The following is a 25,392-nucleotide window of genomic DNA, read 5'->3' as shown; positions in this document are numbered from 1 at the left end:
ACAAGGTTATGCAATTGAATCACCATTTTGGAAAAGGAAGCACTCTTGGCAGCTCCTCATTCTAATCCTTAAAGGAAGGTGACCATGATTAAGTTTAAAGATTTTTGGTGACAATGATCCCTGCTATAACACCAGTTGCCAATAAGATTGACAAGAGAAATTCACAAAGGTAGAAGCTGACTAGAAGGCTTATCTCACCACCTACAGCTTTTGAGGCTGATAGACAATTTAACAGATAAAGTGAGAAATAGTTACAATCCTGAGATTTTAAGTGAATACTAGGAATTTCAGCATTTCAATATTCTTAATTTACACAATGGAGCTGAAAATTTTTAGATACTCAAGAGTTTTCATGTGAAATATCAAGGGAAAAGAAAATTAAAAGAAAAAAAGTCTGAAGTAGAACCTTTGATCAAGGAAGATGGATTAACTTGTTCTCTAATGCCATATAATATACCTTAAGTGTCCCCTGGGGCATAATAATTGCTTTGGGAAATTTCCCCCAACTCTCTCAGGCATTATTTGATTCAGATTTGCTAATCTCTGAATACAATTCAGTAGGGTCTGATTCACTGCAATAGTATTAAGAGCTACTATATTGTTACTGATTTGTTAGTATGAAGCTATTCAATGCCTGAGTGACTGGAGAATAGTGAGGAAAGACAGGAAGAAGAAATAAAATAATGGCATACTGTGATTTTTGTTCTGGGACTGGTCTCCCCATTCCAAGACTCCTCAGGTACATTCACTCTCATATAAGTATTTGGCGAGTTCAGCCATCTTGTCTTTTCACGTTGTTGTCTCTGTGCTAAGAATTTGAGAGGTGAAAGGGGCACCATGTCATCTTCAAAAGAAAAGGCAGTCACAGTTGCAGGAATCTCCACATCACTTTTGTGTCTGGGTTTCTCTCGGATCAAAGGATGTCTATAAGCATAGCCAGTTCTGTACCCCTAAAGGAGGGAGAAAATAGCACTTGGAAAATCATAACACCCTAATTTCAATATATTAGAGCATGTTGCTGTTAATACTTTTAAAAAGGTGAATCCAAATGTTGTTTTGTTGTTAAATTCTCTCTCAAGCCAGACTGCTTCTCAACAAAAAACTCTTAAAGAAGGTCATCTAGCAAAATAAAACTCCTCCACCCTTCCTACTTAGGGCTAAAATTAATTAGGTAAATTTAATTTTCTGGCCAAAATTCACTCCAGTTAATACCATTACCTGGACAATCTTGCTTTAGACAATGCTATTTTCACGATTCCTGGCTAAAAACCATATTTCCCTACCAAAATAATGAAACATTGAAAAAATTTTGCTACATACTCATATTTGATATAGATATTTCTTTTTTTTTATCTTATTTCTCTGTTCATATCCTTTATTATTTTTATTTTATTTATTTTATTTTTTTTTTATTTAATAGCCTTTTATTTACAGGATATATACATGGGTAACTTTACAGCATTAACAATTGCCAAACCTCTTGTTCCAATTTTTCACCTCTTACCCCCCCCCCCCTAAATGGCAGGATGACCAGTAGATGTTAAATATATTAAAATATAACTTAGATACACAATAAGTATACATGACCAAAACATTATTTTGCTGTACAAAAAGAATCAGACTCTGAATTATTGTACAATTAGCTTGTGAAGGAAATCAAATGCAGGTGTGCATAAATATAGGGATTGGGAATTCAATGTAATGGTTTTTAGTCATCTCCCAGAGTTCTTTTTCTGGGCATAGCTAGTTCAGTTCATTACTGCTCCATTAGAAATGATTTGGTTGATCTCGTTGCTGAGGATGGCCTGGTCCATCAGAACTGGTCATCATATAGTATTGTTGTTGAAGTATATAATGATCTCCTGGTCCTGCTCATTTCACTCAGCATCAGTTCGTGTAAGTCTCTCCAGGCCTTTCTGAAATCATCCTGTTGGTCATTTCTTACAGAACAGTAATATTCCATAATATTCATATACCACAATTTATTCAGCCATTCTCCAACTGATGGACATCCATTCAGTTTCCAGTTTCTAGCCACTACAAAAAGGGCTGCCACAAACATTCGTGCACATACAGGTCCCTTTCCCTTCTTTATAATCTCTTTGGGATATAATCCCAGTAGTAACGCTGCTGGATCAAAGGGTATGCACAGTTTGATAACTTTTTGAGCATAGTTCCAAACTACTCTCCAAAATGGTTGGATTCGTTCACAACTCCACCAACAATGCATCAATGTCCCAGTTTTCCCACATCCCCTCCAACAATCATCATTATTTTTTCCTGTCATCTTAGCCAATCTGACAGGTGTGTAGTGGTATCTTAGAGTTGTCTTAATTTGCATTTCTCTGATTAATAATGACTTGGAGCATCTTTTCATATGACTAGAAATAGTTTCAATTTCTTCATCTGAGAATTGTCTGTTCATATCCTTTGACCATTTTTCAATTGGAGAATGGCTTGATTTTTTATAAATTAGAGTTAATTCTCTATATATTTTGGAAATGAGGCCTTTATCAGAACCTTTGACTGTAAAAATATTTTCCCAGTTTATTGCTTCCCTTCTAATCTTGTCTGCATTAGTTTTGTTTGTACAAAAACTTTTCAGTTTGGTATAATCGAAATTTTCTATTTTGTGATCAGTAATGATCTCTAGTTCTGCTTTGGTCATAAAAACCTTCCCCTTCCACTGATATAGATATTTCAAAGTGTTTTACTGCTAAATATTCCTTAAGGTTTTGAAGGTTCCTTTTCTTATATTTCAGGGCATTCCGTTTTAGGACATTTGTGTAAGAGAGAGGAAATCAAGTATAAAATAACATCTATATTTTCCATTTTCATGCTTACAATAAAAAGAAATAAACCAAAAAGACTTTCAAAGTAATTTTTCTCTTAGAGAGGGTCAAAAATATACCCCCACACCAAAGAGATCCAGGGAATCCTTCTGGGGATGACACAGATGGTCATTTTGGACTGTCCACCTACCAAGTTATCCAGTGTCCTCATTAGGCCTTCAAACTCAATCTCCCCAACTTTCCACTTCTGTTGGGAACTCATGTTCACACCTCCTCCTCCTGTTGCTGCTACAGAATGAGTGAAAGCCTTGTATTTCTGCAGGTCTAATATGAGGAGATTGTCTACTCCTCCTGCTCCTGCTAATGCCCGGACCTGTAAACAGTGGAAAAATTTACAGCCGGATAAAGTGATAATGAGTGGACTATAATTTGTATAAAAGAACAAAATTCTTGATCAGTAAAATTACATGAGTCTGGGACAGGTTGCTAAACTCAAAGGAAAAGGAATATCTTTGTAGAAATTAACAGCTAGAGATATTATAGACCAAAAGAAAAGCACATTAAAAAAATTAAGCTCAATTGAGCAAGCTTGTAAAAAAAATTCTCATCAAATCAATACTACATGCTTCTTACATGATACATAATAGAAGAACTTATGTATAAAATGTCTTAAACTCATTCAAACAATAATGAAAATTTAAAAAATTAAATGTGATGAAGAAAGCAATCTACACCCAGAGAGAGGAATGTGGGAACTGAGTGTGGATCACAACATAGCATTTTCTCTTTTTGTTTTATTTGCTTTCATTTTATTTTCTTTCTCATATTTTTTTCCCCTTTTTGATCTATTTTTCTTGTGTAGCAAGAAAATTTTATAAATATGTATGTATTTATTGGATTTAACCATGTTTAACATATATTGGATTACTTGCTAGCCAGGGGAGGGAATGGGGGAAAGGGAAAGGAAAATTGGAACACAAGGTTTTGCAAGGGTCAATGTTGAAAAATTATCCATGTGTATGTTTTGAAAATAATAAGCTTTAATAAAAAAATTTATGTAGTACCTTCAGATTTATCAAGTGCTTTCCTTAAAATAACCTTGTGAGGGGTAGGTAATATCTCTACTTTAAAGAATAGAAAACAAAAAAAATATGATATACTAAGACTTGAGAACAGGAAAGGAAAGCCCACAAAATCACATCAATCTTGTCCTTATTCCTTTGGTTTTAATAAAAGTAGTTACAATTAATACACAATTTTTTTTCTTTTTTAAATTAAAGCTTTATTTTCAAAACATATGCATAGATAGCAAGTATTCCAATATATGTTAAACATGTGCAATTCTACTATACATATTTCTACAAATATCATGCTGCCCAAGAAAAATCAGATGAAAAAGAAAAAAATTAATGAGAAAGAAAATAAAATGTAAACAAATAATAATAAAAAAGTGAAAATACTATGTTGTGATCCACACTCAGTCCCCACAGTCCTCTCTATGGATGCAGATGGCTCTCTTCATCACAGTAACTTTGGAACTGCCCTGAATTACCTCGCTGTTGAAAAAAGCCATGTCTATCAGAATTGATCATTGCAATACACATTTTTTAAAGAGCTAATGAATCAGACTGTGGTTCATGTTTCTCTTAAGAAAGGAAAAGAAATAAAAAGAATCTGCTATTAAAGTCACTATTTAAAGATTTGACAAAAAAGTTTTGGGAAGTGGCCTGGGGAAGACTGACACTAAAGTTTATGTAGCTAAGATTATCTGTCACTTGCAATGTCACCCCCATTTCCAGTTCAACAGATAAGCAAGTATTGGTCCTAATTAATAAAAGTGTTGTTATTGAGGGACCTTGGATCAAGTAGAATTTTAGACATTAATGAAAATAGAGCATATATCTTACCTGTATCTCACAGGCTAGTTGCACATTAAAAATATAATGAAAGGCTTCCTCTAATGTTTCTCCAAGTGCTACCACACCATGGTTCCTTAGCACCAACACCTAAAATAGAAGCCCCAGAACTACTTGAAATAATCGCTATAGCTCCCACTGTTGAATCAACAGTAGCAGCAACAAAAATAGTCACAATAACCAGAAACTTGTCACATACCTTACAGCTCGGCCCCAGAACTTTCTGTAGCTGAATTCTCTCTTCCTGTTCATCCAGAGATCCTTGGTAATCATAATATGCAACTTCTCCCAGGATCAGTGATTCTTGAGAGATTGGAAGGATCCCACACTTCATTGAGGATACCTATTTAGTTGTATCAACATGATGTTGAAGACCAAACAGTAGTGAACTTCTACAGGGACTAGATACCCTTCAGACAGCTGATGAAGTACTCGGCTACTCCTTTTCCCTGCAATCTTCTGCAAAATACTAGATATGAGATCCTGGAATCTGCAGGGCACCACCAATTTAAATGGTGTGCTAATTTGTTTTTATAGAGAATATTAAATGTCTTGTACCCATCTAAGATTACTAACATAAATTTCATTAAATGGCTCAAATTAAAAAAACAAAAACAAAAACAACCATATTCCTGATGCTACTGTTCCTTCCACAAATTGTTATAAATGGCAGAACTGAAATCTCTGGTCCAAAGTATCCTATTTTTACATTCTAGGTACAAAAAGAAATCACTGGAAAGAGGGTTTTTACAGTTGATGACTTAAGAGGGGTGTCTGTAAAAATGTAATAATGTAGAACAGTCAAAGAATGTAAAGCACAGGGAATTAACAAGTTAATTAATTTCCTTCAAGTCACTGTAGGAACCCTTCTACTCCCCATCCTGAAACTTACTGCTGCTGTTGCAGGAGTATGGATGTGTATCACACATTTAACATCAGGGCGTGTGGAGTAGATAGCAGCATGAGGACTGAATCCAGTATGGTCGATTCTCAAATTTGTACTTCCCTGATCAACTACTTCTCCTATTATATTGACTTTTACCTGTGAAATAAGAAAGAAATGCATGAGGCTGTGCTTTTGTCTTATGAGTCGAACGTAAGAAAAACTATGGTAGTATTTTCAATGAAACTTAATCCCACTAAGAAAGTACAGTCCTTGAGAGGCCTCCTAGTAACTCAAGCTTTTTTAATTGGGAAAATCAGGTGGCCTGGGGAAATCTGTTTTTTACTAAACTAGCTGGAAAGTTTCCATTTTACAACACAGCAGCATCTGGGACTGATGTTAAATCCTGCCATTCTTGAAGCTTTCTTAAGAGATCCATCTTCAACCTCTGATACAGGTTCTTCCTAATGCACAACTTTGACTATCACTGCATAGATTAAACAATAACCACCACCCAAACCTTTAATTGTTCCCTTTCACCTTCCTCCAAAAAGCCTAAACTTAAAATCTGGCACTCAACCACCCCAATGATTCTACCTCACCTGGATGGTTTATCTCATGCTACTTTCCCACATACTCCAGGGAAATTGAACTACTTGTTGCCTCTCAAACACACCCTGTGTTTTCTTCTTTGTATGTTGTTCATGCTTTTCCCTTTGCCTGGAATAGCCTTTTTGCTCTCAACTTCTCCTGTCTTACTTGAACATTGTACACAGTAACAGCAAGATTATGTGATGATCAACTATGATAAACTTAGCTTTTTTCAGCTATACAGTGAGTGATCCAATAGACTTGAGATGGAAAATACAATCTGTATCCAGAAAAGGAACTATGGAGACTGAATGTGGATTGAAGCATACTATTTTCATTTTTTTTTTTTTTTTGGTTTGTTTTTTCTTTTTTGTGGTTTTCCCCTTTTGTTCTGATTTTTCTTTTACAACATGACTAATATGGAAATTGATTGTATTTGTATAGCCTATATAATACTGCTTGCTATCTTGGGAAGGAGGGGAAAAGGAGAGAGAAAAAACTTTGGAACTCAAAATCTTACAAAAATGAATTTGAAAAAATCTTTATATTTAACTGAAAAAATAAAATACTATTAAGTTAAACTATCACATAATATTATATAAATATGTGTACAAGTCTTATCACCTTCACTATAGTGAGGGAAAGTACCATGTTTTTTATTTTATCTTTCTCAGCACCTAATACCTACAATGCACAATGAACTGCACATAAGAAATGTTTGTTGAATGAATACCAGAACATAAAAAGATAAATATAAGGCTATGATGCTATGAGAAATACCATTTATGAATGTCTGTGAAGCGCTTTCTCTTTTTCTTTAGTATGGCAGTCCAGAACAGACAAGTAAAAAAGATCACCTTCAACATATGAAGAGATGAACTAACCAAACCCAGCTTACTTAACAGGACACTTGTCTTATATTTAAACTCCATGCCTCCAATCAATTACTCCAATACCACCTAACAGTTTTTACTCAGATTTTTTTTTTTTTTTTTTTACAATTGTTTACTCATTTCCTCCCAGACTGAAAACTATGAGATGTGTTAAGAAAGGTAACGAATTACAGATTTAGTAATATAGTAATAATGAAAATTATACCAAGTTGGAGGCTGTGGCTTCAGAAAAAGATAGACCCTTAGGAATAATGATAATGTGATCTTGTTCCTTGCTTATTCTTACCTGAAAATGAGGAAAAAAAACCCACAGAAAGTTAGCCTAGCATCACATTTTACATATAGTAAAAAACAAGTATAATTTGTTACGTACAAATATTCAGTGCTTTACTAGAGAGTCACAGGATAACTTGATTTTGCAGAAGTAGGAGACTACATATTATTTCAACATATTATTTCAATTTTATATAAGGAAAGTAAGTTAAGACTTGTGGCTTAAGTTCAGGGGCATAGTGAATGGCAGATCCAAGACTTAAACCTAAGTCTGTGTTTGAATTTGGACTTCATGGTTATCTTTCAGGAGGCAGGGATCAGACTATGATTGGGGGGAAATATTTTATCAAATTTATGTATGGTGAAATGGTATACTAGTCACACCAAAACTATCTTAAAAGTTTTAATTGCTCTGCTTCTCTTCTCAAGTAGACTATATATTTGTATACATAAATATATATATAAAATTAGGTCAAAGTGAACAGTAAAATGATCAAATAACCAAAAAACGTCACAAATATTCGACGTACATCCCTATCTCTCTCTTTCTACATTGCTTCTTTAATGCCACAAAAACTCAAAAAAGAAAGTAAGAATGGTTTCTGTTGCCATGTGGAAAATGTGACATATTAAGCTACTAAGAGTTAATGGTGGAGAGATACTTAATATCTCCTGGAATGGTTTCCTCATTTATAGATTTCCTGACCAGGATGGAAACCATGATAGTGAATTGAGCTGAATAATTTTGAGAGTTGTAGTTTCTTCCTCAAGGATGGGAAAGTTCAAAAAAATATTAGCTGTTCTGCAATTAGAAATCATAAGTTGAAAACTGATTCCCTAATGCATTCCCTTTTCCCTTCTCTTCTACCCTTCCCCTGGAGAAAAGAGAAAGCAAACAATGATATCTTTTAAGCAAGAGTAGATTATAAAAAATGATTAAAAACTCACGGTGATATAGGAATTTGCCAAGTGTGCCCACCCAAACAAGTCAGCAAGTCTATATAAACTGGCTAGTTTACAACGAGTGAGTTTTTCCCCCTTCACATATGAGGTGGTATCTGCACCAGGAAGGTCATTGATGGGTGTAACCATTCCAAGGCCTGAGAGAGAGAGAAAAAGAAAGAGAAAAAAATAGATTCAAATCAATTCCTTGTAATTTGGTTCAGTTCATACTCCTCTGGGAAGCAGTCTAGGTTTGCGATAATCCAAGCTCACACAGTGTTTCCTCAGACAGGCTACAGAGTTAAATTAATATCAGCAATCTTTTCTTCTTGCCTGGTAAAAGCTATTACTTATTTAGGATGTCAGGAAGCAACCATTTCTCAGGCTTGACTAGTGCAAAATCCAAACCTAGCCTTTGAAAAGAAAGATTAAGTGACACTATGAAATTACTGTTTAAACACCAAGACTGCTAATTTTGCTAGGGAGGAAAAACATAACAGTCACACTTCTAATTTAAAAAATACACACAAAACCCCAAACCCAACTTTTTCTATGAAGACAGAAGGTGTTTAAGTTAGAATGGAGTTAAATAATCTGGTTTCTGCCCTCACTATATGACAAAAGATGCTCTCTCAACAGCCATCAATAACCTAATTATCAAACCCAATGGCATTCTCTCAGTTTTCATCCACTTTCGACATCTCAACAACATCTGATACTATTGTGTCATTCCCTATTTTCTATATTCCACTCTCCAGGTTTTTTTCCTGATTGACTGATCTTGTCCATCTCTTTAACTGGCTCTTCTTCCTTCTCTTGACCCCTAATAACTATACAGCTAAACCTCTTCAAACCCCATATGACCTTGATTCCTCTCTTTCTTCCAACAGATTGACCTTGCATCCTCTTCTAATTTGTTGTAAAAATTGAGACCATCTGTCACTAGCGCTTTTATTTCTACTCCTCCCTACCTCAAACCCTCTGTTTTGACCCATCTTTTAATTTCTTTCAGCCTAAGAAGACGAGCTATCATTTCTCCTTGCCAAGGCCAATGATTTTTTAATGAACTTGATTCTGTCAGCCAGTCATAATTAGAAAACTTTATTCCAATAAACTGAACTGAAAAAGGTACTGATGTACCTTAAATCCTTTGCAAATGTAGAGAAATAACTGAGTTTAACATCTAGTTAGCAAGAATTATAAAAAATCAGGAAACCACCAGATGGCATGCTGGAGTGAGCTCCACTTCCACCTCCACCAAACCTCTCCAATAGTGATTTCATGCTGATGTCCCAGATCTCTCTCCATCTCTCTCATGGGGCAGTAGCTAAGCCTTCTGTCTTATTTAACTAAAGATACCTTAGGTATGGTGGGTGGTACTTGCCTAAGCTCCAAAATTTCTAGTTACCACTTCACATTTCCTCTGGAACATAATTCTATTGTTCATCTTTCTTTTTACTGTTCCTTGCCTTTCCCCACCCCCCGTGGGAAGTTTGTCTCCTTATTTCTACTGTTTTTTTTTTTCTTTTTGCTCACAACCTTACTCTAGCTTTATGTATTCTAAAACTGAACAAACCAACTGTTTTTCCATTTATTCTTTCTCAAGCTGTAGTTTCCTCAATTTATTGTCCTACAGTTTTAATCCCATTCACTGCTAAAATTCTAGAAAGAGTTGTCTCTCTCTCTCTCTCTCTTTTTCCTGAGGCAACTGGGATTAAATGACTTTCTGTCACACAACTAGGAAGTGTTAAGTGTCTGAGGCCAGACTCAGGTCCTCCTGACTTCAGGACTGGTGTTCTATCCACTGCACTACCTAACTGCCCTTCCATTTACTTTCAAACCTCCTTAGTCCTTGACATCTAACTAGCATCTCTAGAACTATACATAGACTGCTCCAAGGTTACAAATAGGTTATTAACCTCAAATTTTGATGGCATAGTCTCAATTCTAATATTTCATTCTTTTGTAGCATTTGACACTGTTGGTCATCCTTTGGTATTATCTTTCTGAAGCACTGCTCTCTCTCCTATAGCTTGTCTGACTACTTCAAGTTGATTTCTTTTGATGATTCATCTGCTCTTGCATCTTTGGTGTGAGTGTCCGTCAAGGGGCTCTGTAGAATTTTCTTGTTTTTCTACATTTTTCCTCTCACATACTTGCCCTTTCTCCCAACTTTCTGATGGTGCTTCCCTTCTCCTAGTCACTCAAATTTGAAACATCATTTATCTTTGACTCTTTTCTCTCCCTTACACTACAAAAAATTAGTATGCACCTCACATTACTCAAACTGACTGACAGAAAAAGATAATAAATGTTGGAGGGGATATAAGAAAACTGAAACACTAATGCATTGTTGGTGGAACTGTGAAAAGATTAAATAACTCTGGAGAGCAATTTGAAACCATGCCCAAAGGCTATCAAATTGGGCAAGCCCTTTGATCCAGTAGCCTCACTACTGGGTCTGCATTCTAAGGAGATAATTAAAAAAGGGAAAAGGACCCATGTGTGAAAAAATGTTTGAAGCAGATGTTTTTGTAGTGGCAAGGAACTGGAAATTGGGTGGAAGCCCATCAGTTGGGGAATAGTTGAATAAGTTATGGTATATGAAAGTAATGGATTATTATTCTGTAAGAAATGATGAGCAGGCTTACATATATTGATGCTGAGTGAACCAGGAGAACATTTGTACATAGTAACAATAAGATTATGTGATAATCAACTTTGATGGACCTTGGTTCTTTTCAACAATGAAGTGATTCAAGACAATTGCAATATAATTGGAATGGAAAATGCCAATTGCATCCAGAGAGATGGATTCAGTCTATGGAGACTGAATGTGGACAGGAACACCATATTTCCACCTTTTCTTTTCTTTCTCATAGTTTTTTTTCCCCCTTTTGGCCAATTTTCCTTGCACAACATAATATGGAAATATGTTTAAAAGGATCTATATCAGATTGCTTGCTGTCTTGGGGAGGTAAGGGAGGGAGATAGAAAAATGTGGAAAACAAAGTCTTACAAAAATGATTGTTAAATATCTTTACATATATTTAGAAAAATAAAATACTATTAATGATTTAAAAAAAATTAGTACTCAATGAAACAAAACCACCAAAAAATATATATATTGCTATTCTAAGGATTGAATGTCCTTCCCCAAAATTTCCACTTAGGAGACCCAAAGTTAAAAAAAGAAATACAAGAGCTAGCTCGAAGAATGAATCTTTTTAAAAAGAAGGCACAGATGACAAAAATTTAATTTCCAAACTAACTTACTGAGGGGAGTTGAAGCAAAACCTGAGAAAGAGCTGGCCATGACATAATCTGCGATTTGTTGCAATGCCAGCAGTCCAGTTGGATTGTGACCCTTCTTCATCTGATCTTGAATAAGGCATTCCAGGTCTTCTCGAAAGGCCTGCAACAAAGAAGGCTCATCAGTGAGCATAGTCAACTTTCATATAACTAAATATCTGAAATGACTAAACATTCTATTGACTAAGATGCAATTTTAATTTTTCCCCTTTTAAAATAAATTTTAATTTTAAAAATTTGAATCAATTTAAAACCATATATAAGAGGCTAAATAACATGGAAATATAAACAATAACAAAACACTGAGGCCCTATCTTTGAGAAAGAAATAATGATTTGGGCATCAGTAAAGTAAGTGAGGCCTTTTAAAGTTCACAGTCTCTAGCACTTAAGGAAATGATGTTAGCAATACTTTTCACAAGCACAGAATATAAGGTCTTCTGAATATCCATTCCTTACCTCAGTCAAAGTCAAAGAATCACTCCTGGTTTAGATTATGACACTCTTGACTTTACAGCATTTTACAAAGCCTAATAGTTTTACATGCAGGCTGATATTTCTATAGTGCTTTAAAATTAATAATCATCCCCATTTTACAAATATAGAAACTGAGACTAAGCAAAAGTTAAATTACTTGAAGACTGTCACATAACTAATACCACACATGGGATTCAAAGGATGTTCTTCCTGATTCAAAGTCAGGTACTCTCTTCTCTCTATGATACCCTTACTTTTTCGTGTCTAATTAATCATGAATTTCTAGTTTGTGATTTCCATGGCAGCTCTTTAGCAGCTTGAAGAACTATGAAAATGAGCTGGTACTGGCTACTTTCCAACAGCAGCACTTTGCAAAGGCCACCAGGTGCTCAAGCAATATAATTCTCCCTAACTTCAAGTTCCAGATGTTTCCATTTTGGCCACAGGCCCATAGAAGAGATTCGTTTCACTTTTAGAGACAGAAAAAAAAAAGATATTCTCTGAAGTGCTCTTTATGTAAATCAAAATGCATGTACTTAAAGAGAAAAAAAAAATATCACTCTGCTAACAAGGAAAAATCTTATCAACCATTTAAGTTCTTTCAGGTCACCCTATCAGTCTAAACAGTTTATTTTACCTTCTCCCTAAACTAATCTTGTTAAATCACAATGTGCCCTCTCATTTTGTTTTTTTTTCTCTTTCATTAGTAGCCTCACAAATGAGAGCTTTATTTGATTCATACTACCTGTCTTGTTTGAATTCTCTCAACAATATGAAAACAATTTATCTAAAAAATATAGTACTAATACTTCCTGCCATATTCCCCAGGAACAAATCACCGCCATATACCTCAAGACTCAAAAAGTCTTCCCATATATGCCCAGTGTAATTAGGCCCATAACCTTCAATGTGCAGATCAGGTAAACTTGGTTCTCCCGCTTAGGATGGTTTACTTAATTTTTCTTTTCAGAATCAAGTGAAATTGAAGGGATGTCTGTTCAATTAGGAAACAGCTGAACAAGCTGCGGTAGTTTAGATTGTATTGTGATTCTATTGTTTTGTAAGAAAGGATGAAGGGGAAGGTTTCCGAAAAACCTGGACAGGCATATAAACTGATACAAATGAAGTGAGCAGAACCAGAATAGCATTATATACAGCATCAGCAATATTGTAATAATGTTCAATTATGAAAGACTTAGCCATTTTGATTAATACAATAAACCAATACAATCCCGAAGAACTCATGATAAAAAATGTTATGAACTGTCAGGAGAACTGATGAACTCTAAGTATAAACTGCAGCATACTTTTTTCACTTTATTTTTCTTGTTCCCCCTCACTTTCCAATATGATTAATATGGAAATATATTTTGCATGACTTCATATTTCTAATGGGTATTTGCCTTCTCAGTGGATTTGGGGGAAAGACTGAAGGGAAACAATTTGGAATTCACAATAAAAAAAAAAAGAATGTTAAAATTTTTTTTAAAAAAATCTAGAGTTTGTGAGTATAAATTAATAATACAATCTGAGAAAATTAATGCAATGCAATACATTTCCAGTTTTTAAAATGTCCATATGAAATGTTTGGTTAACTTCATTAGATTCAAATTGGAATAACAAATTGGATGAACTTTTATAGACATTAGAAACCTTGTTCATTACTTTTCTAAACTTCAAGTGAAAAGTTCTCAAAGTGTCATAGAGAGATTTCAAGGGGTTCCTAGGACTTAGTGGGTCTATGAGGTCAAAATTATTTTCATAATAATGCTAAAATGTTTTAATTTCTAATATAATAAATACAGAATCAACCCATATTTACCGAAGCTTTTTTTTTTTTTTGGGGGGGGGGAGAGGGAGCCTCAATAACTTTTAAGAGTATGAAGAGCTCCTGAGATAAAAAAATTGATAATAATGCTCTAAGCATAAAGATAATTGGATCCCTCTGTGTAAGGTACTGAGAGAATTCATACTCAATGATGAACCATGTCACATTAGTATAAATGTTTTGTTGTAGTTTTCCTCTCTGAGCTTTAATCAGACATTTCCTTTTTTGCAGTCTTTGTTTTGAAGACATCCCAAAAGACACAAATCTGAATGGACTTCCAGCCCCTTAAAGTATGGAAAGGTGGACAAAATGCAGACCCTGATTCTTTTCCTACTGGAATAAAAGACATAAAGTTCCTGATTCTAGGAATGGTGGAGAGGATACTAAGGTAATTCAAATAATATATCTTGCTCCAAGAGACAGACAACTTAAGGACTTATTCAATTTTGTGTATGAGTTGCTTAACAGATTAAATGATTCTAATCATATATCTAAAGATCAAATAAATGCTTCCTTCCTGAAATATAGAGGCTATTTATTAGTTTTGTTTAAACAAAGAAAGCTTCTGCTGTAGAGTAGAGCTAAACATGCAACTAGGCCCTTTTAGGTCTCTCTGGCAGGAGAGTGCAGGGCTTTCAATTCATATTTGGCTCTTCCTTGGGCAAGCTACTTATTCTCTATGGGCCTCATTTTCTTGATTTATAAAATGAAAGAGTGAGTTTAGATGAATTTTCAGTTTAGCTTTAGCTCTAAGTTTTTGATCCTAGATAGCAATATATAGTTAAAGATTATGATTAAGATGCTTCAAATTGCAATAAACATAACAGGTTTGGGATTAGCAGTGTGATTAAGGTGGGAAATTGTGTAGGGAAGTTGTGTAGTATTCTTGGTTCAAATTCTTAAAAAATTGGGCCCCTATCTTTGTTACCAGCCCCATTTCCCTATTGTGGAGATTAAGAAAGACTCTTAGACTTGGAGTCAGAAGATGTAGGTCCAAGTCTTGGCTGGTCTCACCTTTAAACATCTTAATTAGCTATCCTTCAAAACCAAACTCAAATACCTGCTCCAAAAAAGCTTTGCCTAACCCTAATCACTACAATGTAAAGAGTTGCAATTATTGCTGCCTAAACCATTTATTTGGCACTTAGGCCCCAGAGCTCTGTGATTTCTTTCTTGTAATCCTTTCTTCCCTCCATGGAGATAAACCCTTCACACCTTAGCTCTTTGTGACTAACCTTCCAGCAGTAAGCCTCTTGAAACCTAGCCAGTGAAATCCTTAGATTGATATACAATATATGGTTTGGTTTTGTATTCAAAGCTTTTCTAGGTCAGTAGGACCTGTTAAAGAGTTTGCACTCTACTAGCAAAATCTATGAGAATCATATCTCCTTATCAAGTAGTAATAATAGCTGAACTTCAGTGGAGGACACTATTCATACTGTTTTTTATTATATGATCATTCTCTCATACTATTAGATTCTTGTATGTCTTATACATCTTTATCTCAACATATATGTTAGTATATACCTATTGAATAACCAAATACCTATTGAATAAATTCAGCTGCTTAGACTTTATTTTCCCCCATATCAATAACCTTCAGATTCAAGAATTTGAAAGAAATTCCATCTTTAATCTGGATAGTGAATCCACAATAGCAATGATTCATTTCACAAAATATAAGCAGCTTTTTCTTAAAAAGCTTTATCATATAAAAGTCACTAATGAGAAATTCTCACAAAAGTAATTTAGCCTATCCATCATCTATTGGGGAGAATGGGGCCTTCACCTTGTGATGATGGCAAGAAAACAGTCATCACATTCTATAACACTATATGTAAATGAATGGTTACTTTAGTTCATTCCCAGTATGCTGAAATGAGTGTAGAGATCTCGGGAAAAAACTCAGAAAAGCATTGCTAAAGATACCAGGTGAAAAATAAAAGTTTTAAACTGGAGAGAAGATGATTTTTTTTCTTTCAAAAAGATGTGTGTTTAAATGCATAGGATTTCTGAGTTTGAAGTTTACAAAGGTTGAGGCTACCCTTTAGTGCTCAGTGTATTCACATTCAGAGATGTTTAAAAAGATTTTCTTGGTAAAATAAAAGAATTTTGAAATGTTTTTGAGTTTAAAAAAATTCTTAACAGGACAGAACTTTCAGGAGAAAGAAGTAGCAAGAGATGGAAAACAATATAGATGAGAATTAATTTTAAAAAAAGAAACAGAAAGATGCATTTCAGTGAATTTTAAACAAAATTAAATTAAGATTAATTTATTAGGTTTATCCAACTCCATTACAATGGAGGATCATTTAACAGAATACTGATGGATATCAGAAATATGTCAGAGATTGTTTTTAACCTCATAATAGGTAATTACTGTTGGGAGGAAAACTAAGAAGGAAAAAGGAAAAGATTATAGACTAGCTGTGCCCAAGGCACCCTGCAATTATGTTATTAGGTCTCCTCTGAAGGGGGTTTAGAAGCATTACAAATAAAATAAATTCAGAATTCCTCCATAAAGTAATGTATCCATTTGGAAAATAGATTATTACTGCCTGTTGAAAGGAAGAAAAACATAAAGATATGTCTTCCGGATAAGCTATCTCTTATAACAATATCTTAACATGCAGTTAATAAGTTATTATGGTATCTTTTCAAGGAGAGAATATATGGGAAAAACACACATAAACATAATAAAGAGTTTCTATAACTTAAATCTCCTCCTAACTATTGTTAGCATTTTTAGACTTTGGTTATACAGATACACATAATGGAATTATATGTGACTTCCACCTAACTTTGAAATGTTTATAACATTTGACACTGTTTTGGTTTGAAAAATTTTCAGGGTACCAAAATTCCCAAGTTATCACCACCTACATTCTTGCTGTCCTATTTTGCAAATGCCATTGAACATTTCTTTTATCATCAGTCTAAACTGTCTCTCATGGAAGGAAGGTCCAGAAGCTTGAAATTTTTTTTTTTTTTCCCCTCAAGTCCACCAGCTGTTTTCCATTTTAAACAGTCAAGTTTAGCTGGGGCCTGTTGAGAAACTTTCGGTTTTTACTAACTCAAGGACCACCCAGTTTTTTAGTAGTTTTGGGATTAAGACTTTACCTCACTAAGACTTGATGAGCAAGGGAATGAGACTATACCTGATTTCTGTGACCTGTCACGGTCACTTCATTATTTGTATTCAGAGAATATATACATTCCAATTTAGTGTTTCCATAGACACTGTGTAGAGTTTCTACAAGTCAAAGAGAACTTAGTTTTGTTTTGTTTTTTCTGTTGCCTTAAAGAAATTTGTAGAAAAACTGGCCTTATGACTGCTATTCGATTTCTATTTACTCATTTTCTCATTAAACTTTATCAAAGCAGTTTTCTATTTAAGAATATCTTATTTTTGCTAGCCCATGTAATTAAAACAAGAAACATGTAGGTCTTCAAACCTATTTTTGTCTGATAGTGAAGATTGGTAATTATGAAGTTCATTATGAAAACATTATTCTGTTAAAAAAAAAGATTATAAGGTGTCATGTTACAAGAAACAGCTAAGGAAGTATCTGAAGAAAAGTCAGAAGTCCTTGGATAGGAGCAATATTAGATGGCAAAGGGAAGGGGAAGATTGTCCTCCACCCCTAATTTCTTGGCTCATGTGGTAAGATGTATACTGCTTATGTTTCTGTCATTCATACTTAGGATCACAGAATATTTCTGATGGAAGGGCTAAGTATAACCTAATCTAAGCTAGCAATTTTACACATTGAAAACAGCAACAAGCAAAATTACTTGTTCAAGGCCTTGAAATCAAATGGTGGCAGATAACCATCAGTCAATAAATATTTACTAAGCACCCACTATGTGTTGGGGAAAACAAATTCAAAGGATGAAAAAAATTTTATTCTCAAGAAGCTTAAATTCAAATGGGTAGGATTACATATATAATATATGCATGTAAGTATATAGAGAATAATTATAAACATAATAAATACAAATAAAAGCAAAGTATTGAATTTTTTATCTTCATGAGATTCTCATATAAGATGGGTATAGAAAACAATATGAATGATTTTTTTATACACTTAAATATATTATTTCTAAGTACCATAAGCTTCCATCTTTGACTTTTCTTGATTATGACACTCTCAGAATCTCTAATCAATGTTATAAAAAAGTTTTTCCTTTGGGGAGAATGAAATCATAAGCCATCTTAAAGTAGAACACTCAGCGTAACATAAAATCCTGACTGTCCAAAATGAAGTCTTTTATATTTTCCTTTTTTGTATTATGGTCACAAATGAAAAAATAAGTACGTATGAGAAGGGAAGTATATAGGTCCTTATTAAGTATTACCGAGTCAAATGATCTATAAAAAAATTGAAGTGGTGAAAAGTGGACATAGATCCTAACTTTTTAAGATCCTAAGCCCACCCTTGTGGGCCCCATGTGGAAAACAGGAAAATAAGAAGTTTTTGCTAACTCTTGCGTGTGTTAGAAATCCACATTGCCATGTTAGCAGTTTTTCTTTCCTACATAAGGCTTTGATAATACATAATTAATGATTTACAATTACCATCTCTAAAGGCATTTCCATAGAAAGACAGGGGTTCTTAATTTAGGTTCCATAAACTTGATTTTTAAAAAATTGATAAAGATTTCTGTATAATTGGTTTCCTTTGTAATCCTATGGATATAATTTTATGCATATGAAAGTATTATTCTGAGAAAAAGTCCTTAGTCTTCACGACACACAGAGAAAAGTTAAGAATCTCTGCTGTAAGATGAGAAAAAAATTGTTGTACTGTCCAAATAGCCTTTTCTTGTGTCTTCTGGTTTAAGAAATCACATTTTCATGTTTGGTCTATTGGAAGTTTCTATTGTCTTTTCTTTGGCCTCTGAATCCTAACTCCTTGATTCTATATTTGACTTCATTCAATATCATGATTCATTAAAAAAATCTCTACTAAATCCTCCTCCATCTGGCAAAAAACAAAAACAAAAAGCCAACAACAATTAGTTGTTCCTTTGTTGAGGTGTAGATGTTGAGGTCTAGATTTGGGGTACCTAAATGAAATTAGGGTTTAGTTAGGGTCTAGTGGCAGGTTTGGGGTACAGGGAGTCAACAGAGTTCCCCTGCAACCCCCTTAGATTCGGCGCAAGGATACGGCGGTAAACGAGGTCTAGTAGCGGTGCAAGTCCCCAATAAAAGCATTTAGTAGCCCGAGAGCTAGATTGATAAAAGAGGTTTATTATTGAGTTTAGAAGTAGGAGATAGATGAAGGTAGAGATAAGGAGGGCACTGAACGGAGGGTCCAGTGGACAGAGGGTCCTCACATGGCTGGCATGTTTGGAATCTCTGCAAAGAGGGGTTCCCAGTGTGGCTCTTTTAAGTGGAAGACTTAGCTCGAGGGGCTTTTGGGTATAGCTCCAAAGTTGGCTCAGATCCGGGTGGGGCTGGGACAGATCCGGATCTTCTATTGGAATTCAAAGGGACCAGGATTTGTGAGTCAAAGGGTAATTTACATTAACTGGGGGGGGGAGTTGGGAATCAAAGATTGGAATCTTTCCCGCATCACCTTCAGAATGATGAAATAGAAAATATTTGGAAAACAAGTTTCTTTAGGGACAGAATTATGTCAACCAAATCAGTGTAATTCTCAAAAAGATTTGAATCCAGGCTCCAGAGCCGAAAGTGCACTCATCACTTAAGATTATTAAAGAGAAGACAACTCAGGACTCAAGATTATTCTGACTTAAGACTCTACATTAGTATAACTTAGGGGCAGATAAGAGGTATAGTGGATGAAGTGTGGGGCTTTATGTCAGGAAGACCTGTGTTCAAATTCTTTCTCAAGTTTTCTCATTTGTAAGATAGGGATAATAAAAGCATCTGATTCACAAGCATGTTGTGAGAATTAAATAACATATTTTGTAAAATACTCTGCAAACCTTAATGTACTTTATAAGTGCTAGCTGTTATTATTATCATAATATTAAGGTGGAAATCTGAAAAAATTGCAGACATTCTCTCAAAGGTCTAGTGCACACCATTTTAGCCTCCCTGGTCAAATTTAGAACAATCTGCCTATAATTTATTTTTAAAAATTAAATCACTGTCTACTTTCTTCTCTTTGATAGTAGCAAAACAGAGGCAACCTTTTATTCTTTACTAATCACTGGACATTTCATAAGGCCAGTTGGAAAAAGAAGATCCATAAAATCATTATTTAATTATTGTCTAATTATTTAATTATTATCTAAACCACTATTTATTTATCTTTATTAGATGCAAATATAACCAGTATTATTAAGTCAATTTGCAAACAATGAGGGGGGAGGGGGGGATAGAGAATGCACCTGTGATTTCCTTAGCATGGGAAATTCTATCATGAAGAGAATCTCCCTACCAATGCAAATTGGCTGCTCTTTCTCTGCAAATTATAGTCTTACAGAGTTGCCTAGGATACTAAAAGGTTAAGTGACTTGCCCAGTTACAAAGCCATTATGTGTCAGAGGTGAGATCTGACCCTCTTCTTAGCTCTGAGGCTGGCCCAGCTCTCTAGAAAAAGGAACCTCCAGTTTGCAAATGAAGAAAACAAAAACAAAAAACCAAAGTCAGAGCCTAGGTAGTTTATCAAGGAAAAATCAGAAACAAGGTGGGAAATCTTAATTCTGCACTCACCAAACTGCAGGGCAATGCAATGGATCCAAAGGCACAAATTTCCTAACACAAATTTTATTTTCTTAGCTATAACTAGGGGTCAATAATCTACTCTAAGTGTATTTCATAAATAACCTCAATATATAATATAGACTCATCTAAGGATTCTCAATTTTATCTTCTTTAAATTACAGTGTTACTATTTTTGCCACTCTAGATTGGTTAATACAATTTACTCTTCTTGCTATCTAGACTATTTTAATTCAGCTGATAATGATCAGCAAAAGTTAATAAACCAGTGTAGTATTTACCACAACTTATTTTAAAAACATACAAATATTTGTTCATTCCTGAATTTTCTTTTTGTCTTTCTTCTTTTACTCTAGAAATTGTGTTTGTCTAAGTCCTTCTCTGTTTATCAGAAGCTAGAAGTAACATTCAAACTGAAAACTTCATCTTTTCCCTGAAGTGTTTCATCTCTAGAATCTTGTACTTGCTACTCCCTAATCAAGGCCTCATGATTATTGTCTGAGTCACTTTCAAGCACAAGTTGCTTGAGGAGAGAATCCCTAGTCTGCTTTTGATTCAAATTTTGCAATTTTGCCCATAGGAAATTAAAGAAATAATTTGCTACAGTAACCTTGAACATCTCAATGCCTGCACACTCATTTTTAATAGGTAGAAATCTAATATTCCCAAACTGAGCTTCACATGACCATAAGCAATGAATGATGCCTCGGGGCCATGCTAATTTCATTACAAATGCTGCTTTGAGTTCATTGTGCATATAATAAGCTAGTCTTCATTAATAAATTTGATCAATCCTTTATAATACAATACTTGAAAGTTTAAATACTAAAGAATCCTTATCCAGAAAACTGAGTTACAAACAAAAAGGGTTCATCCAAGAGCCACCTGAGCCGAGTTGGAGCCTGTAGTGAAAAACATGCTGAGACTCCATGATCTCTCTATCACCTGTGGAGAAAGTATGTGCATTCTCAGCACCACTGTGGTTTTTCAATCATGTTCAATTAGGTTGCTCTCTCATCCTCCACAACCAACACATGGCCTTTGTGATTTTACTCTGAGGTTAGAACAACAGTAATAATTCTTTTAGAGTTCATTCAGAGAATCTGGATGTTGTCTCAAAAATAGAATTACAGCCTGTTAGTGAGAGGGGGTGGATCTCTGATTTCGTGGATATAGTGTTATTTAGAAAGAGAATATAAGGCAGGTCCTCATTTTCTCTGTAATTTTTAATCTTAGGGAACTGCTCAGGACACTAATCCAAGGTTTACACATCTAATATGCATCCAAAGCAACACTTGAACCCAAGTTTCCTGACTAAGCCCAGATCTCTATCAGCCTCTATCCTGTCTCACTATAGCTTTAAAATCAAGAAGGGGGGAGATTTTATTTTATAAAAATAGGTTTCAGATGACAAAATCATCTTTTCTTTCCTCTTTTCTCAAGCTTTCCTTCAATCCCATTCTGAACCTCCAGGTAACTGCAGGATGACATTTGTGCGTAAGTGGCTTCTCACCAAGGTCTTGATTCCTCCTAGATCAGTCATGCCTTTCTGCACTCCAGTGATTTCCCAGCCTGAGCTCAATGTCCTTGAGCTCACTAGTTGCTTTTGTACTTCTCTAATGAAGCATAGCACCCAGAAAATTCACAAGAAAAAGTAACCCTAGTGAATGCTAGTTTGTTCTTAAGTCTTTACAAGCCAAACATATAAATTAGCTGTCTGCTTCTCCAAAAGGATTGGGGGCAACGGGAACTTCCTCCACGCCCATCCTCATCTGATTTCCTTTTTTAATGGGGCATCCTGAGTTTTCCACCTCTATACTCAATGTTCCTAGATAGGAGGAAAAACTTAATTTCCTTAAATTGCTTTGACTTACAGGACTTTGTAGGATCTGAGTGACTCTCTTTCTTTGCTCCATCATATTGAAGTCTTGTCTTAGGTCTGGAGACATATTCCTTTCCCTAATGTATTCAGGGTCATTTTCATTGATACGATCAAAATACCTCTCTTTCTGAGGCATGCTGGGAGGGGGAGGAGTAGTGATCACTCCTGGATTAGCATCTGAACTCATGCTTCAAGGCTGTCAATTCTTCTTGTCACCTGCATCAAGAAAAAGAGAAATGGAAGAAATTTAGATCATTATAAAATCTAATTTAAAGAGTGTAAGCATAAAAAAAGTTCTTGTCCTTCCAGTAATGATGGCAACATCCTTAGTAGTTTCTCAAATGAAAGCAGATCAAGTTCTATCTTTGTGAAGATCAGCTAGGTAATAACACTAAATTGTAAACTATGTTTTGGAAGCTGATGAAAACAAGTAGCTAAATCATGATAATGGGATCAACTAATTGCCAAATAAAACTGTGAAAGAGAACAGTGATTACAAAATGGAAAATTAAAATATGATTCAGATCGTAAAAGACCACGTTTTTTGTTGCATGTGCAGATAACTTGTAATGTTGATCATTCCTTGGGCATTTTTTTCATCTGAACAAAACCATAACTATATTATGAACCACAGTAATGTTTTTTTGATTTCTTAATAGATTGAACCTTAACTTTATTTAGCAGGTTCACTTTATTTCAGTGTCAATTTGCCAGCACACTAGAATAACACATAGTTTCAGGATTTTCAAGTGATTCAGCAAATTCCTTGGAAAATGAAAATTGGGCAGATTAAAGGGATTGTGAGTTTATGTTTGTGTATGTATGTGTTTGCTTATAGGCAATGAAGTGATATTTGCTTGACTATGCATATTTGTTACAAGAAATGTTTTTCTTTTCTCCCTTTCTTTCAGTGGAGTGTGAGGAGATGAGAGGTAAAGAAAATATATTTCTCTTAAGTAAAAGAAATGAGAATTGAGTGGTGCTACAAATGTGGTAAACATGTTGCTAGTTTTGCTTAATTGTTCTCCTTTGTTATAAGAGACTCACAGGAGGGGTAAATTGGAAATGGTGAAAGTAAAAACAAAACATCATGAAGATTTTTTTTAAAAAGGAAAAAAGATCTGGATTTTAGTAGACAGCAAACTTTATATGATTTCAACAGTGTGATATGAAAGCCTAGAAACTTAGTACAAACTTAAAGTGCCTAGAAAGAGACATCTAGATCATGTTTTAAAACAAGCAAAATGGTGAATGGCCTCCCAGTCATGCCATATGAGGCCTAAGGAAAGAGTGCTAGACTTTTAACCTGGAAAAGAGAAGACTTGGAGAAGAATGTACTAATTCTGGCTGACTATCTGAAGGGTTGTCACATTGAAAGGGGCCAAGATGCTTGACACATAATATGTGCTATATAAATAGGGGCTATTAGCTATCATGGGTAGTTTCCTGGGCTGACATAGGGTACAGTTATTGTTGAATTGTTTCAGTCCCATCTGACTTTTCATGACCCCATTTGGGGTTTTCTTGGAAAAGATACTTGCAGTGGTTTGTGTCAGTTTCCTCATCTGTAAAATGAGCTGAAAAGGGGAATGGCAAATATTCCATTGTTTTCTATAAGGAAAACGCAAATGGGGTCATAAAGAGTCAGACAGGACTGAACAATAAATGCAGGGTCTCATATATAGTAAAAAAACAACACTGCCCTGGCCTGGCCCTAAGTAAATACCCAACTGTGCTAGGAAGCTGTTCAGTTTATCAGACTGTAAATTTCTCAGAAAGACTGAAAAAGTTGACCAGGGCAGTGCTCTCTAGGACATGTGCTGCTCCCTCAGTGTCCCCTTACCTGCCCCTGTAGCCTGGCATTTCCCTGAATCATGCACTGAGATGTTCTTGCAGTAGAAAGTTTCCATTACAAGTCTGGGACTGACACCATTGTACAATGGAGAAAAGGATTTGGGTAGTGGTGGAGTAGGCTGATCAAGGGAAATGTTAGGAGGAAACAAGATATGAACTAGTTACTCTTAATAATAAAAACTGATGCTTATATAATGCTTTATTGTTTACAATGTATTCTAAAAGGATTATTTCATTTGATCTACTTACTAACCTTGTAAAATAGGCAGTTCAGATAATAGGGTCATAGTAGCACAGAAAAGCTGGAAGTGCCATGTTGCCCTTATTTTACAAAAAAATCATGACCTATTATGGCTCTTCTTCCCCCAAAAGATTTTGTACTAGTGGAAAGTAGTAAGACTCAAAGATAAAATTCAAATTCTAATCCCCTGATTTATGCTTTTATTATTCTTCCTTTACAGAAGAGAACAAAAAGATCAACAATACTTAAATGACTTGTCTAAGGTTACATAGCTGAACTAGGTCTATACTCCCCAAGAGATAAAAGAATAAAGAAAAAGAGCCAGCTTTTTTTGTAGTGACAAGTACTGGAAACTGATGAGATGCTCATCAATTAGGGAATGATTGAAAAAATTATGATGCATGAATATGATGGGATACTATTACTTATGTAAGAAATGATAAAGGGGGTAGTTTCACAAAAACTTGGGAAGATGGTTTGAGCTGATGTAAAGTGAGAGGAATAGAACCAGAATAATTTATACAATAAAAAAAATTGTAAAGAAAATGAATTTTGAAAGACTTAGTATTTCTAATCAATATAATGACCAATCACAGTTACAAAGTTTTTTTTTTTTTTTTTGTTTTTTTTTTTTGCTGAGGCAATTGGGTTTAAGTGACTTGCCCAGGATCATACAGCTAGGAAGTGTTAAGTGTCTGAGGCTAGATTTGAACTCAGATCTTCCTGACTTCAGGGCTGGTACTCTACCCACTGCGTCACCTAGCTGCCCCCAAAGTATTTCTAATGAAACATATACTCTCCACCGACAGAGA

The 25,392-nt window shown here is 34.8% G+C and overlaps 1 protein-coding gene across 7 annotated transcripts in view; it reads right to left on the bottom strand.

Annotated features, from left to right (window-relative positions):
* Positions 1 to 25,392, bottom strand: part of ADD3 (adducin 3) — a 149,825-nt gene that overhangs the window by 7,110 nt on the left and 117,323 nt on the right. For all 7 annotated transcript variants that reach the window (XM_023495996.2, XM_031955821.1, XM_031955822.1 and 4 more), the window contains 9 exons: positions 22,478 to 22,701; positions 11,567 to 11,705; positions 8,297 to 8,448; positions 7,281 to 7,361; positions 5,601 to 5,750; positions 4,908 to 5,051; positions 4,700 to 4,798; positions 2,983 to 3,165; positions 693 to 950 (listed from right to left, as the gene is read on the bottom strand). In XM_023495996.2, coding sequence (XP_023351764.1) covers positions 693 to 950; positions 2,983 to 3,165; positions 4,700 to 4,798; positions 4,908 to 5,051; positions 5,601 to 5,750; positions 7,281 to 7,361; positions 8,297 to 8,448; positions 11,567 to 11,705; positions 22,478 to 22,672 — 1,401 coding nt within the window. In that variant the 5' untranslated portion in view covers positions 22,673 to 22,701. The remainder of the gene's footprint in view (positions 1 to 692; positions 951 to 2,982; positions 3,166 to 4,699; positions 4,799 to 4,907; positions 5,052 to 5,600; positions 5,751 to 7,280; positions 7,362 to 8,296; positions 8,449 to 11,566; positions 11,706 to 22,477; positions 22,702 to 25,392) is intronic.

Source organism: Sarcophilus harrisii, chromosome 2 (assembly GCF_902635505.1).
Source record: "Sarcophilus harrisii chromosome 2, mSarHar1.11, whole genome shotgun sequence".
Classification (NCBI taxonomy): Eukaryota; Metazoa; Chordata; class Mammalia; order Dasyuromorphia; family Dasyuridae; genus Sarcophilus; species Sarcophilus harrisii.
The sequence above is the reverse complement of the archived record's forward strand: the minus strand, read 5'-3'. Positions and strand labels throughout refer to the sequence as shown.